This window comes from Ochotona princeps, chromosome 17 (assembly GCF_030435755.1).
Source record: "Ochotona princeps isolate mOchPri1 chromosome 17, mOchPri1.hap1, whole genome shotgun sequence".
Classification (NCBI taxonomy): domain Eukaryota; kingdom Metazoa; phylum Chordata; class Mammalia; order Lagomorpha; family Ochotonidae; genus Ochotona; species Ochotona princeps.
In genome coordinates, this window is record NC_080848.1 from 14,654,120 (window position 1) to 14,670,428 (window position 16,309).

Below are 16,309 nucleotides of genomic sequence, written 5' to 3' on the forward strand. Positions count from 1 at the left end.
GTTTTTTGTTTGTTTGTTTGTTTTGTTTGTTTTTTATCCAGTGTGTTCAAGTAATTGTATTTCTCTCACCACAGATAAGATACCTCTGGACTCTGTCACTAATGTGTCTCCTGCCATTTTTCTTTTTAAGTGGTTGTTTTTTTGTTTTTCTTTGAAGGAAAATTTTACAATCATTTCTGAGAATTAAAGACCCATTCTGTTACCTGGATTTTAAATTTAAAAATCTTTAGTTTGTTTCTATTCTTCCCCCCATATCTCCAGGATGTTCCTCTCAGCACTGTTAAAGAATGGAAACCTAAACATATTCCTCTGTAATTTTAGCATCCTGAGCAGAGGAAAGTGCTCAGGCTGGTGAGTTCTGAACACGCCAGCATTGGGCGACCTCAGCTGGGTTCATGTAATAGTTACAGGAAACTTCTGTTGATGCTGAAAAGAACACCTTTTTATGGTGAAATGAGAATATGTTCTCTGTTGATCTGACTCAATGAACTCCCCATGTAAGCTGTACATTGCTTTTTAAGATGTTATACCTGGGTAATTTTCCATATTAGCCTAACCCCTTTCTGTTCAGTTTGGCCTGTGTTATTACAATGTATCTCATGGTCTGTTTGTCTAGTTTGCATCCTAGAAGTGCAGGTGATGAGAAAGTCCCTTTTCTTTCTTCCCAATGTTCTCAAATTTGCTTGTTCCTTCTGAAATCATTTTATTTTGCCTAATAAAGCAGATGATATGCTTCCTAATTAGAAGTGCAGATACTCCTAAGTATTACACTCAAAGTAATCAGCTGTTGTGTTTTCAGTTACTGTAAGAAAGTGTAACTCATGTTTCCACTAGTACAATAATCATTGGTAAACGGTAAATATTCTGAACGCTTTACTTCCAGATACCCGAGTTATCCTAAATCACCTACCCTCTCTTCCTTTCTTTCTGTTACCCTAGAGATTAAAAGATCTCAAACAGAGAGAGTTTGCTCGAAATGTCTCCTCAAGATCCCGCAAGGATGAGAAGAAACAGGAAAAGGCCCTGCGGAGACTGCACGAATTGGCAGAGCAAAGGAAACAAGCAGAATGGTGAGGATGTTTTTTCTCAGAAGTTTCTATAAATCAGTAGAATCCTTCAGTTATAACAGTTAAAGATTTTTTTTTTGTTTTTGAGATTTATGTATTTCATTTGAAAGGCGGATTTTACACAGAGAGGAGAATATATATAGTTTACTTCCCAAATAGCCAGAAATGAGCTGATCCAAAGCCAGGAGTCAGGTGTTTCTTCCAGATCTTCCACATGGGTACAAGGTCCCAAGGCTTTGGACCGTCCTCTACTGCTTTCTTAGGACACAAGCAGGGAAATTGAGCAGTGCCCATGTAGGAGCCTAGCATGTGCAAAGGCAAGGATTTAGCCACGGAGCCGTCATACCTAGTCCATCAAGTTGTATCTTAGCTCTCAGTTCCTCAGCTTTGTTATCTATCAGGTGAAGATAATTAGTATTATAGTTGTGAGAAGTGAGTCAGTTGTTATATCAGAAACACTTAAAAGTGTGCCTAGAATGTGGAAGTTGGCTCAGTGCTTCAGTAAGTGAATGATACTGCTGTTAACTAGAGTCACCTTTCTCCAACATTCATCTTATGTAGAAAAACACAAATTCTCTTTGATAACATAAATGTACTGGAGCACAGGTTCAAGTATTATAACTGCCTTTTCTACTTGAAAATCTATAGCATTCTGTTATTTTCTTGCTGATTTCTTTAATTTTTTGGCTAGTATTTAGCTTTAAGTGGAATTTGCCCTCACCTTCGGCTGAAATTCTAAGGAATTATTAGTTGGCAGACCCAATCCTAAGGCATTGGCAGCTGCTATACAGTGTATGTCTTTTTATATATATATTTTTTTAAAGATTTATTTATTTTATTACAAAGTCAGATATATAGAGAGGAGGAGAGACAGAGAGGAAGATTTTCCGTCCGATGATTTACTCCCCAAGTGACTGCAATGGCCGGTGCTGCGGCGATCCGAAGCCGGGAACCAGGAACCTCCTCCGGGTCTCCCACGCGGGTGCAGGGTCCCAAAGCTTTGGGCCATCCTCAACTGCTTTCCCAGGCCAAAAACAGGGAGCTGGATGGGAAGTGGAGCTGTCAGGATTAGAACTAGCGCCCATATGGGATCCCGGTGCTTTCAAGGCGAGGACTAGCTGCTAGGCCATGCCGCCGGGCCCAATACAGTATATGTCTTAATCAGAGAGACTTAGATCCGTTTGTTGTTGTTTGCTGTCAGGACCAAAGGGAGGAACTGGTTATAGTAGGAAGAGAAACTATGCTTGTGGTTTTTAAAAAAAAATCAGGGGGAAAGGGCATGGGACAACCGGAAGAGGCTCTGGGCTCCTGGCTTTTTATCAGCTCAGTTCCAGCCATTGAGGCTATTTGGGGAATGAGCCAGCGGATGGAGGTTTTTCTCTGTGTAGATCTGCCTTTCCAATATTAACAAATTTTTTCAAAAGTTTATAGATACGTCGATGTCAGAGTTCAAGTTCTTATATATGCTAGTTTATTTTGCCTTTCCTTTTTTACTTACGTGTATTTTGGAGGAAGAAGGAAGAGAGGAAAAACCACATACAGTTGTTTTTGAAAAAACAATTGATCCATGAACTCTGAATTTATTTAAATTACATCTATCGGATCTGATTCCTTTCTTGACAAGTCTTCCTATAGTCAATTCATTCTTCCTGGAGCTATTACAAGGCTGTCTTCTCAAAACTATGTACACAAGGACCCAGCACAATGCCTCAATGACTAAATCCTCACATTGCAAACATCAGGATCCCATATGGACCCCAGTCCGCATCGTGGCTGCTCCACTTCTCATCCAGCTCCCTGCTTGTGGCCTGGGAAAGCAGTCGAGGACGGCCCAAAGCCTTGGGACCCTGCACCCATGTGGGAGACCCGGAAGAGCTCCTGGCTCCCGGGTTTAGATCCATCCAGCTCTAGCTGTTGCTGCCATTTGGGGAGTGAACCATCAGATGGAGCATCTTTCTCTCTGTCTTTCCTTCTTTCCGTAAATCTGATCTGCCTTTCTAATAAAAATAAATGCATCTTCAAAAAAAAAAAAAAACTGCTTATACCAGACTGCTTTCTAGTTCAGGACCCAGTTTAGTATATGCTTTTCTTCAGAAGGGACTGTTGATCTCAAATGTATATATGAACAGTTAAAATGACCAGATGCTCTCAGGAGAATGAAAGAGTTACAGAGAGAGGGACAGGATGTTTGATCTGCTGATTGACTCCCCAGATGGCTGCAGTTGTTTGGGTCAAGTTGGGTTGACATTAGGAGTTTTATCCATGCCTCCCACAGGAGTGTAGAGACCCAAGCACTTGGACCATCTTCCGCTACTTTCCCAGGCATATTAGCAGGGAATTAGATCAGGAGAGTAGCAGTCTGGACTCAAACCAGTGCCCCGTGGGATGCCAATATGGCAGCAGCTTAACCCATTGCACCATAATGCTGGTCCCAGATTGTTCTTTCCTACCTTCCTTCTTTCTTTCCTTCCTTTCTCCCTTATTTCCTTTTTTTAAGGCATTGTGAACTAAGTAGAATAACACAATTTTTAAAGGCTTAATTGTGGCTTTTTTTGTAAGATTTATTTATATTTTATTGGAAAGTCATATATACAGAGGAGGAGAGAGTGAGAAATATCTTCTGTCTGCTGGTTCTCTCCCCAAGCGACTGCAATGGCTGGAGCTGAGCCAATTCAGAGCCAGGAGCATCTTTAGGTCTCCCCCGCAGGTGCAGGGTCCCAAGGCTTTAGGGTGTCCTCAACTGCTTTCCCAGGCCACAGGCAGGGAGCTGGATGGAAAGTGAGTAGTCAGGATTAGAATCGGCCTGCGTATGGGAATCCTGTTACGTGCAAGGCAGTGTGTCTAGCCACTAGGCTACCATGCTGGGCCATTATGACTTATTTTATATACTTGAAAATCAAGGTTACAAAGAAAGTAGTTTTGCCAGGTCAAATCCAAGAGCTTCGTGCAAGTCTTTCACGTTGGTGACAAGAGCTCAAGCACTTGGGTCATCTCTGCTGCCTTTCCCAGGTTAGTTAGTAACATCACAAGTGAAACAGCCAGGACATGGGATGTCAGTGTTGTAGTGGGTGGCTTTACTCCCCACACTGCAACACTAGCCCCAGAGATTTTTACTATCTAAAACACCATTGACTGTCCATAGGTTGCCAAAGTGGCACGTAGAAGTTTTTGGCATTTAATTCGGAAATACCACTTTTGTTTGCTTGAAGATTGTTTTTTAACTGGAAAGGTAAATTTACTGAGTGAAGGAATTACAGAAAGATCTTTCACCCACTGGTTCACTCCCAAGATGACCACAGATGACCAAAGCTGAGCTGATGCAAAGCCAAGGGCCAGTAGTTTCTTCTGGGTCTCCTGGGTCTGCTTGGCAGAGACCCAAGACATGACCCGTTCTCTGCTGCTTTCCCAGACTACAAGCAGGGAGCTGATGGAAAGCAGAACAGCCAGGACATGAACCAACACGTATGGGTTGCCTATACTTATAGGCAAAGAATTGGCCAGTTGAGCTATTATGCTGACCCTAAAACAACACATTTTTTCAAAAAGGAAATTTGAAAGAACAAGGAAAAATGGGGAGTTTTTTCTTCCTTATTTATTTACTTATTTATGTAAGAACCTGTTGGTTGTGTAGGTTCCACATAGGAGACACCAAGTCTTGAGGCTGCACAGCAGCCAATGTCTGCCTTCCTTGACACCACAGTTACCAGTTGGCAAAGCCAAACTGGCAACATGAATGCAACGATTTTTTTTTTCTTTAGCAGAATGAAATGTAAATTTTGTAAATTTTTATTTTGTAAATTTTGATAACGTACTGCTAGATAGGATGATATAATAATAAATGAGATTGGGGGTGGGGAGCAGTGGGTTAAACCACTGCTTGACATACCTGCATCCCTTATTGGAGGACTAGTTGTGAATCCTAACTACTCCACTTCCCATCCAGCTTCCTGCTAGTGGGCAGACATCTGGGGCTGGCAGCAGGTACTCACCTAAGTACTTGTAAGTACTCGGAAGACCCAGATGGAGCTCCAGGCCCCTGGCTTCGGGCTGGCCCAACCCTGGCATTTGGGCAGTAAACCAGTGGATGGAAGATCCTTTTGTCTTTCTGTTTCTACTTGTCCCTGACTTTAAAATAAAAGAAATGAGATTGGAAGCAGTTCCAGTGGACTCCCAGGTGGTAATGATGGGATAAGGATGAGCTGTGAGATAGCTTGTGAGGAAACAGCAATGGCTGGCTAGCTCTAGGAACGCAGCTGTCAGAGTGAGAAAGGTCTGTCCATTAGCACAGGGCTAGAGCATGACTATCTTCACAAATGATAGAAGCTAAAAGATAAATGTAAGATACATGAAATGTACTCCTAAAACTTTTTTTTCATTTTTCTAAATCATTATGTAGTGCACCTGGCAGTGGTCCCATGTTCAGACCCACCACAGTGGCTGTAGATGAAGAAGGAGGAGATGATGATAAAGATGAATCAGCTGCAAACAGTGGCACAAGCGCCACTGCGTCTTGTGGCCCAGGATCCGAATTCTCCACAGATAAAGGAGGCCCTTTCACTGCCGTACAAACCAGTAACACCACTGGACTGGCCCAGGCTTCTGGGTTAGCCTCACAAGGCATCAGCTTTGGTATTAAGAACAATCTGGGTACCCCATTACAAAAATTAGGAGTGTCCTTTTCTTTTGCCAAGAAAGCGCCTGTCAAACTTGAATCAATAGCATCTGTTTTCAAGGACCATGCAGAGGAGGGAGCCTCTGAAGAAGGAGCCAAACCAGATGAAAAGGGATCTGACCAAGGGCTGCAGAAGGTGGGCGACTCTGAGAGCGCCAGCAATCCTGACGGCAAGAGAGAGGACGAAGAGGCTCAGGATGGAGGTTCCCTGGCCTCCACGCTATCCAAGTTGAAAAAGATGAAGCGAGAAGAGGGAGCAGGGGCTCCTGAGCCAGAGTACTACCACTATATCCCCCCAGCACACTGCAAAGTGAAGCCCAATTTTCCCTTCCTGCTGTTTATGAGAGCAAGTGAGCAAATGGAAGGCGATAGTAGTTCACACCTGAAGAACACCCTGGAGAGCAAAAAAAGCAGTTCTCCCAAGCCCAAAGGCTGTGTCAAGGCTGCAGCAGGCCAAGGAGCGGAAAAGGTGGTTAGCGAAGTCTCTGAGCAACAGAAGGAAACTGGTACGACTGTCCCCTCGGAGTCTGGAGGCAAAGCTGAGACAAAGGCAGCCTCAGGAGGCGATGGGAGTGAGCAGAGCGGGCAGAACCAGGGTCAGAAGACTTCAGAGAACCAACTGTGTGAGTCTAACCCTTCCAAAGAAACCTCTCAGGCTGCCCATGCAGTGAAAGAAAGTCAGGAGGGACCCAAGCATCCCACAGGTCCTTTCTTCCCTGTTTTGAGCAAAGATGAAAGCACTGCCCTCCAGTGGCCATCAGAACTGTTAATTTTCACCAAGGCAGAGCCATCCATCTCCTACAGCTGTAATCCTTTGTACTTTGACTTTAAGCTTTCACGGAACAAAGATACCAAGGCTAAAGGGACAGAAAAACCAAAAGATGTTGGAGGCTGCTCTAAAGACCATCTCCAAGGCCTTGATCCTAGTGAGTCAAATAGAAGCAAGGAAGAGGAGGAGAATGTGGTCCATTCCTCAGGAAGCAAAATGGAAACGCCTGTGACAGGATCTGCCTGTAGCAGCCTGAGCAAGCAGGAGCCCGGGGGCAGCCATGGCTCAGAGCCAGAAGACACAGGGAGAGGCCCTCCTAACAAGAAAGAACGGTCTGGGAAGTCGCACCAACACAAAAAGAAAAAGAAACACAAAAAATCCAGCAAACACAAACGGAAACACAAGACTGACACGGAGGAGAAAAGCTCCAAGGCAGAGTCTGGGGAAAAGTCTAAGAAACGCAAGAAGCGAAAACGAAAGAAGAATAAGTCTTCAGCCACAGCAGATTCCGAGCGAGGCCCTAAGCCAGAACCCCCTGGCAGTGGCAGCCCTGCCCCGCCCAGAAGACGGCGGCGCGCTCTGGATGACTCCCAGCGGCGCTCCCTTCCGGCTGAAGAAGGAACCACTGGCAAGAAGGACGAAGGCGGAGGTGGTAGCAGCTCCCAAGAGCACGGGAGGAAACACAAGGGTGAGCCTCCAGCTGCCTCCTGCCAGCGAAGAACTGGCACCCAACGGAACAGCCGGTCTAGCCATCGGAGCCGGCCAAGCAGTGGAGATGAGGAGAGTGATGGTGCCTCATCACACCAGCTGCAGAAGTCTCCATCCCAGTACAGTGAGGAGGACGAGGAAGAGGAGGATTCGGGCAGTGAGCATTCCCGGAGCCGCTCCCGATCTGGCCGGCACCACTCATCGCACCGATCCTCTCGGCGTTCTTACTCCAGTAGCTCGGCTGCCTCTTCTGACCAGAGCTGCTATAGCAGGCAGCACAGTTACTCGGATGACAGCTACAGTGACTACAGCGATCGTTCGCGAAGGCACTCCAAGCGCTCCCATGACTCGGAGGATTCAGACTATGCCTGCTCCAAGCATCGGTCCAAACGACACAAGTATTCATCCTCTGATGATGACTACAGCCTCAGCTGCAGCCAGTCCCGAAGCCGCTCTCGGAGTCATACCAGGGAGCGATCAAGGTCCCGTGACCGCAGCTGCAGCAGCAGTTGTAGTCGTAGTCGGAGCAAGCGAAGAAGCCGCAGCACTACAGCTCATAGCTGGCAGCGGAGCCGGAGCTACAGCCGGGACCGGAGCCGGAGCACCAGGAGCCCTTCCCAGAGATCCGGCTCCAGAAAGGGATCATGGGGTCATGAGAGCCCCGAGGAGAGGCGTTCTGGGCGGCGGGACTTCATTCGCTCCAAGATCTACCGTTCTCAGTCCCCCCACTATTTCCGCTCAGGCCGAGGAGAAGGTGCTGGGAAGAAAGATGATGGCAGAGGAGACGACAGTAAAGGGATAGGCCCCCCCTCTCCAAACAGCATCCCTGACCCAGGAAGGGGATCAGAAAGCGACTGTAGCCCTGAAGACAAAAACTCGGTCACTGCCAGACTGCTCCTAGAGAAGATCCAGTCGAGGAGGGTAGAGAGGAAGCCCAGTGTGAGTGAGGAGGTGCTGGCCACCTCTAACAAAGCCGGGCTTAAACTCAAGGACCCCCCACAAGGTTATTTTGGACCCAAACTACCCCCATCTCTTGGCAGTAAGCCTGTCCTTCCACTGATAGGGAAGCTGCCAGCCAACCGAAAGCCCAACAACAAGAAATGTGAAGAGTCTGGTTTGGAAAGGGGGGAAGAACAAGAACAGTCAGAGACAGAAGAGGGGCCCCCAGGGAATAGTGATGCCACATTTGGGCATGAGTTCCCAGCAGAGGAAAGAGCTGCTCCCTTATCAGACCAACCCCTAGAAGAGCCAAAGTCCCAAGAAGCTGCTGCTGCTCACCCTGTGGCTCTGCTCGGTACCCCCCCACCCTCTGACTGCTATACTGGGAACACAACCATTTCCCATAACTACCTCCCTGACCCCAGCGATGGGGACACTCTCGAGTCCCTGGAGAGCAGTAGTCAGCCAGGCCCTGTGGAATCGAGCTTGCTGCCTCTGGCACCAGACCTTGACCACTTACCTGGTTATGCCCTTCCCAGTGGGGAGCCTAGTATTGAGTCCACAGATGGGGCTGAGGATGCGTCCCTGGCCCCCCTGGAGAGTCAACCCATCACCTTTACTCCTGAGGAGATGGAGAAGTACAGCAAGCTCCAGCAGGCTGCTCAGCAGCACATCCAACAACAGCTTCTGGCCAAGCAAGTAAAGGCCTTTCCAGCCTCAGCAGCCCTGGCCCCGGCCGCCCCGGCCCTACAGCCCATCCACATTCAGCAGCCAGCCACCGCCTCCGCCACCTCCATCACAACTGTGCAGCACGCCATCCTACAGCATCACGCTGCAGCAGCTGCTGCAGCCATTGGCATCCACCCCCACCCCCACCCCCAGCCACTTGCCCAAGTGCATCATATTCCCCAGCCCCATCTGACCCCCATTTCCTTGTCCCACCTTACTCACTCGATCATCCCTGGTCACCCTGCCACCTTTCTGGCTAGCCATCCCATCCACATCATTCCTGCCTCAGCCATCCATCCTGGGCCCTTCACCTTCCATCCTGTACCACATGCTGCCCTCTACCCTACTCTCCTTGCCCCACGACCTGCTGCAGCGGCTGCCACTGCCCTCCACCTCCACCCACTGCTTCACCCCATCTTCTCAGGGCAGGACCTGCAACACCCCCCAAGCCATGGCACGTGAGTTGGAGGGTGGAAGCCTAGATAGGGTTAGGGAAAGTGATTGATAAATCGGCCTTTGGGGGTGTTGAGCCATTCATACCAGCAAGTAGAGGCTGGAACAGGCAGTGTCTGAGAGCCAAAGAATCGAGTTTTTGGCTTGCAGGGATGGGTTTAGATTTAAGGTTTGCTTTGGGTTTACTATCAGGGATTTTTTTTTTCCTTTCTTTCTATATGTCCTTCGTTCTTCCTGTGTTTCTGAGCAAGGGAGCACAAGTGAGTGCTCCTCACCCCTCCACAGTATCCCCAGACTGTCAAATTTAGATAGTCCCCTCCTCCATCTACTTTTTATTCTCTACTCTTCCCTCCTATAAATTTTTAAAAACATCTTCCCTCCTTTTTTGTCTGGTGGTTGTCACCAAAGCACTTGCATGGGTCCATCTGGTCTCACTTTCTCAGAGCCGCAAGGAAGACCACGCTGCTCCCCTGACAGAAAGAGCAGCGCCACTTTGGGCAGCATCGTTGTCGCAGGTGAGATGAAAAGGACATCCGTCCTGGATCCAGATGCAGTTTGGGCTGCAGTCTACTCTCCATCCCCCAGGAGAGAGCCGAGCACTGGGCCCTGCTGTCCTCCTGTCCCTCATCCCACAAGAGGTTTCTGCATATCCCAGAAAGAAGAGCCTATCATGAATAGAAGCTATGCGGAACATAGTCACCCGCCTGCGTCCTCCAGGGGGGCGCATGTGTCCGAAGGGTGTATTTTCTTCTGTTGTGTTGATGTTTCCTTCTTAATTTATAGGATTTTTTTTAATGTAAAAATTGCACTGAACTCTATAAACATAAATGCTGCTTTTTGTAGCTCATACAAAAAAGGTTCCATATTTGTAGTATACTGCAATAATATTTTTTACATTCAGCTCTTTAAGTGATCCTTGTTCTGGTGGCTTTGTGTAAATATGTTTGCCCTAGTTGAATTAAGAAACTTTAAAGGTTATAAAGTGAAAACAAAAATAAAGTATTTGTTTTCTGCTAGATGCAAAAATGACTAAGCATGTATATTTTATCAAGCTCATGTATTTTTGAAGTTACAAACTATAAAAATATTAAAAGGTTTTTTGGCTGGGGCAAAATGTTAAGTATCGTTTGTGGTAAGTGGTGCCCCCAGTCCTAGGATTTCAAACTAACAGTCAACAGTCAGCTGAGGGTGTCAGAGGGTGCTTGGGTGAGACAGTCTCTCTTGTGCTTCGTAGTACAGACAGGTGGACCAGGTGGACTCCACTGGAGAGGGGAGGAAAGCAGATGGTGTGATTCTGGTAGCAGTGAGGTTCTGGGTTTGTCCGTGAGGACTCCTGGGGCTCCACGGGGGGCCTTGTCCAGGCAGTGCATTTGCCTTCCTAGGACTTGGCCCTTCTGATGACTTTTTAAAACGTGCCTTTTGAGTTGGCCAGAAACCAGTAGGAATAGCCCGGAGGACAGTGGAACATTCTTGTTGGGAAGCGAGCACATGGTGGACTTCAGATTCTTTCACTTCATGGTTCCATTCCCTCTGCCCAGCTCAGTGTGAGCAGCATAAGCTTCTTCCTCTTTTTTTTTTTTTGTTTGTTGTTTTTGTTTTTGTTTTTTTCCCCGTTTCTCTAACGCTGACCAGAGAAACTATCATCTAAGCCTCTCTTCTTGCCTCTCAGCCAAGCTCAGCCCTAATGAGTACTGACCAAGTTGCTTGTCTGGCAGTTCCCATATCCTTTGTTATACTTCCCTCTTTGGCATTTCCCTGCCTGCTCTTGGGGCTGCATACACTATGTGGGGTGGTCAACTGACAGGACAAACAAAACTTCCTACGCCACAGGTCTGCGTGCCTGCCTTCTCAGATATCCAAAAGAAAAAGGTTTAGAATTTATGAGAAGCAAGCACTGAGCGAACAAGGCTTTTGACTGAGCCCCCTCTCTGTTGAGTGCTCCTCATCTGATTTCAGAAGCAGCGCCTTTCAGATAAGTAGGACTGGGGAAATAAAATCATCTGTTTGGAGTGAAGGGACTCATTTTTCTTTCAGCCCATGTAAATATTTAAATGAAACAGTATTAACATTTTCATGCTGCTTCCCCTTAGCTTGTAGATGGAGCCATACTCCTGCCACCTCTCTTTCCTGGAGGCAGTTTTGTTTAACTTGAAGAATAGTGATTTAAAAAACAAAGTAACCTATCCTTACTTACAAGCATAATAGATTGTATTTAACTTTATCACCTATGATAGAGATATATATATGCTGTAAAATGAGGGAAAGGAGCTTTCTAATAAACCAATGATTTGTGGAAACTTAGCAGAGTCTGTCATGATTGTTACCCATCCACCCAAGTTTGGGAAGGGTTGTGGAGTTGTGGGTTACAAGTAACTTTTTTTTTGGAGAGGTTGGGGGAGGTAGAGACAGGGAGTTCATATTTGCTGCTTTACTCCCCAGGATGGGCCAGGGCAAAAGTCAGGAGCCAGGGACTCTATCCAGGTTTCCCACATGGGGGGCAGGAACCAATTACGGGAGGTACCGTGGTTGCCTCCCAAGGTCCTCATTAGCAGGAAGCCAGGGTCGGGGCCAGATTTAAGAACCAACCCTATAGTTTGATGTGGAACACAGGCACCTTTAACCACTACACTAAATGCCCATTCCACAAATAACATTTAAAGACTCATGATGGAATTATAACTTTGAAAGTTCAGACTGCCCAAGAAGAGGAGAAAGATTATAGATGCTGGCAAGAAGTAACAGTAGCTAGGTTTTTGTCATTTTTACATGTCTTGGAGTCTTTATCACAAGATTTTTCTTCTGTGTCCTTTTTTTCCCCCCATCTTAATATATAGTAGAAGACATGGCATGTGGGTGCTCACTACATGAGTTTGGAAATCTTGGCTTCACTTTTTGGGATTTTGGATTTGTTTAAGAGCAGTGAAGTTACAAAATCCACCACCTGAGTTCCGCCTTCTGAGTGGAGTTGTGTGTGACCAGGCTTGGATTACTGTATTCCAGCTCTGTTAATGTCACTGTGGGGTCTGAGCACCCACACTTCATCAGAAATCTATCCTGGGGCCTCACATAATAGCCTCATGGCTAAGTCCTCTCCTTGTATCCACCAGGATCCCAAAAGGGCGCCGGTTCATTTCCGGGCTGCTCCGCTTCGCCGTCCAGCTCCCTGCTTGTGCCCTGGGAAAGCAGTGGAGTATGACCCAAAGCCTTGGGACCCTGCACCCATGTGGGAGACCTGGAGGAGGTTCCTGGCTCCTGACTTCTAATTGGCTCAGCTCCAGCTATTGCAACCACTTGGGGAATGAACCAGCAGATGGAAAATCTTTCCTTTTCTCTATAGATTTGCCGTTCCAATAAGATAAACCTTTAAGATACATATATACACTCATACACCCCAATTGGAGTTTTTTTTTTTTTAATCCTACCCTTCCTTCTCAATCAAAAGATACAGGGACAAGTTAGCATGGGAACCTGCTGTTCCATGGCAAGTCTGTCCCCACCTGTCAAAGAACAGTGTCTTCCCTGCTCTGATGCAGCTACGTTCACGCCTCGCCTAGAGGGAGGCTGTTGAGCCTGAACACAGCAGTGACTGCTCAGATCCGTTTTTTTTTAAATAGCAAATCTGACCAGAAAGAAAGGGTTCTAGGAAAATGAAAAATGATTTTCTGAGAGCAGGGAAGAGGACAGGTGGAGTGTCTTTGCACGGTGCATGCCAGGTGCAGATGGGTACAGCTGCCTTGTTTTTTTCTTGTTGTTTGTTTTTAAGATTTATTTTTGGGCCCAGCGGCGTGGCCTAGTGGCTAAAGTCCTCGCCTTGAAAGCCCCGGGATCCCTGGGAAAGCAGTCGAGGACAGCCCAATGCATTGGGACCCTGCACCCGCGTGGGAGACGCGGAAGAGGTTCCAGGTTCCCGGCTTCGGATTGGCGCACATCGGCCAGTTGCGGCTCACTTGGGGAGTGAATCATCAGACAGAAGATCTTCCTCTCTGTCTCTCCTCCTCTCTGTATATCTGACTTTGTAATAAAATAAATAAATCCAAAAAAAGATTTATTTTTTTTAATTGTCTTTTTTTTTTTAAGATTTATTTTTATTACAAAGTCAGATATATTGAGAGGAGGAGAGACAGAGAGGAAGTGGAGCTGCCGGGATTAGAACCAGCGGCCACATGGGATCTAGGCGAGGACCTTAGCCACTAGGCCACACCGCCAAGCCCAAAAAGATTTATTTTTATTGTAAAGTCAGATATATGGAGATTCACTCCTCAAGTGACCGCAACGGCCGATGCTGCACTGATCCAAAGCCAGGAGTCCAGATCCTCCTCTGGGTCTCCCATGCAGATTCAGGGTCCCAAGGCCTTGGGCGTCCCCAACTGCTTTCCCAGGCCACAAGCAGGGAGCTGGATGGGAAGTGGAGCTGCCAGGATTGGAACTGGCGCCCCTATGGGATCCCGGCGCATTCAGGGCGAGGACTTTAGGCACTAGGCCACAGCACCAGGCCCAGCTGCCTTGTTTTGAGCCTTGAAAACCTCACGCCTTCTCCCTTGAGGACCACCTTGGGCCTTGACAACCACATTCATGCTTATTGGCTAGAGACTTACTAACTTGTGTCTGAATGATGCCAGCTCTTTCCTGGCTGGCATCTCTAACCAGGTTTTAGTTCCTGGTCTCACATAATTTTACTGAATTCCCAGGATCCATGCAATCCATTTTGCATTCACTGCCTCCCAGTGAAATCATGACCTCCTAGAGGCCCCAGGCTTGTGTTTCCTTTTCCTTTCACCCCTTGCGGTATCTTAGAGGAGAGTATATAGTAAACCTTTGAATTACACATTCAAGAAAAATATACAAACTAAATATTTGCTGAGGGGTGTACCTCCGGATGGAGGAAGGAAGTGTTCAATTACTTTCAATTTTGTAACCTCTGCATCACTAGCTCAGTGCCTAGCACATAGTAGAAGCATTAACAGAACGGAATTCACTGAAGGAATCCAGGATTCTGGCTGATGAGCTGGGAGTGTTAGGAACTGTGCATCAGCACTGCCGAAGGGTGGTCACTGCAGCTTGAAGTCGAAGAACTGATGTCAAACTCCTCCCCCGTCCCAATTCTGAACCTCCCTTCACCCGTGTTCCCCAGTGTCGGTTACGGATGAGCCAGGCACTGAAGTTTCTGATTATCTTTGACACCTCCCTGTAATCTTTGCCTGCTCTTATTCTTGCCTTCAAATCCTCAGGTGCACCTCATCAACTTGAACTCAGGGTTGGCAGTCACTGTCCACACACAGCCAGTGCAGTCTTCCCAATTGGAGCACAGTTGGTCCTTGATTCCCTTATTCTCTGACTTCAAAAATCTTTGATTCTCCTTCAGATCCCTCCAGATGAAAGTCAAGGACAGCCAATGGTTTGACCCAAGCGCTCATTTCCACCATTACATCCTAGTTTCTCTCTTTAAGCATTCTGCACTGAGTCAACTGCTTATCTTCCTTATATATAATTTACCTCTCTGCGGTTTTTGTTGGTCTTCATTGAAGTTGCTCCCTATACCTAAGACCGCTTCTTTGACAAGACAGAACTTCAGCATGGGTTCACATGTAACCTATGTTTGAATCATGGTTTTGTAATTTCTTGGAACTCTTGCACCACATTTTTTGTGATTATACAATAGACATAATAGTATGTCCTTCATAAGATTTTTAGGTGAATTGATACAAATGATTTTTATAGATCTTATTTATGAGACATGCATCACCATCCCTTTGCTGTGTTGATCTGTGTTCATGTCGACTAAGTTTGCTAAGAATCCTTGATGGTCATCTTGTATCTCGCCAACTGAATCTTTTTTTTTTTTAAAGATTTATTCATTTTATTACAGCCAGATATACATAGAGGAAGAGAGACAGAGAGGAAGATCTTCCGTCCGATGATTCACTCCCCAAGTGAGCCGCAACAGGCCGATGCGCGCCGATCCGATGCCAGGAACCAGGAACCTTTTCTGGGTCTCCCACGTGGGTGCAGGGTCCCAATGCATTGGGCCGTCCTCAACTGCTTTCCCACGTCACAAGCAGGGAGCTGGATGGGAAGTGGAGCTGCCGGGATTAGTACCGGCGCCCATATGGGATCCTGGGGCATTCAAGGCGAGGACTTTAGCCACTAGGCCACGCCGCCGGACCCGCCAACTGAATCTTCTAGCAAGTACTATCTTATGACCTACACCAAATGGGCTTTTGAGATTTATTTTATTTTTATTGGAAAGGCAGATATATAGAGAGGAGGAGAAACAGAGAGGAAGATCCGTCTGATGATTCACTCCCCAGGTGACCACAGCAGCGGTGCTGCGCTGATCCAAAGCCAGGAGCCAGAAACCTCCTCCAGGTCTCCCACATGGGTGCAGGAACCCAAGGCTTTGGGCCATCCTCAACTGCTTTCCCAGGCCACAAGCAGGGAGCTGGATGGGAAGTGGAGCTGCCAGGATTAGAACTGGTGCCCCTGTGGGATCCCGGCGCATTCGGGGCGAGGACTTCAGCCACTAGGCCATGCCGCCGGGCCTGGATAGGATTTTTAACTGGGCACTGAGGTGGTGATGTATGAGAAGGAAAGAGCTTAGGGGACTCCAGAATAGCACAGGATGGTCAAGCAGAAAAAGGCACTAGTTAAGGCTGATAAAGAAGCATTGTGGCTATATTCCTTGATCCCCAGTGGACCTGTGAAACAACCTTCCTGAGAAATGTGCTTCAGGGAAGACTTGCAGTGCCAGAAGACTTGGCACTCCTGTTCCTCAGAAGGTGGCCTTGCCTTGTATTCTCAATGCAATTGTTCCCTCTGTGCCACCTGTGTTTGCATTTTCATCCTTGGCACATGCTTCCACTCCAAGTTCCAGCAGCCAGGCTTCCCACTAGGCTGTGGTGCTACACAAAGCGACCTTGCTCTCAGGGAGTCCTTCACACAGTCCAGTGGGCAGACCTTGACCAACCAGCATGC

At 47.1% G+C, this 16,309-nt stretch overlaps 1 protein-coding gene across 5 annotated transcripts in view; it reads left to right on the forward strand.

Moving 5' to 3' along the window:
• The window catches only part of GPATCH8 (G-patch domain containing 8), a 76,123-nt gene extending 65,583 nt beyond the window's left edge, over nucleotides 1-10,540 (forward strand). For 4 of the 5 annotated variants that reach the window (XM_058676659.1, XM_058676662.1, XM_058676660.1 and 1 more), the window contains 2 exons: nucleotides 940-1,070; nucleotides 5,464-10,539. In XM_058676659.1, coding sequence (XP_058532642.1) covers nucleotides 940-1,070; nucleotides 5,464-9,346 — 4,014 coding nt within the window. In that variant the 3' untranslated portion in view covers nucleotides 9,347-10,539. Of the gene's footprint in view, nucleotides 1-939; nucleotides 1,071-5,463 lie in introns of all 5 variants that reach the window. The other variant, XM_058676663.1, reaches the window with a different exon arrangement.
• The last annotated feature ends 5,769 nt before the right edge of the window (nucleotides 10,541-16,309 follow it).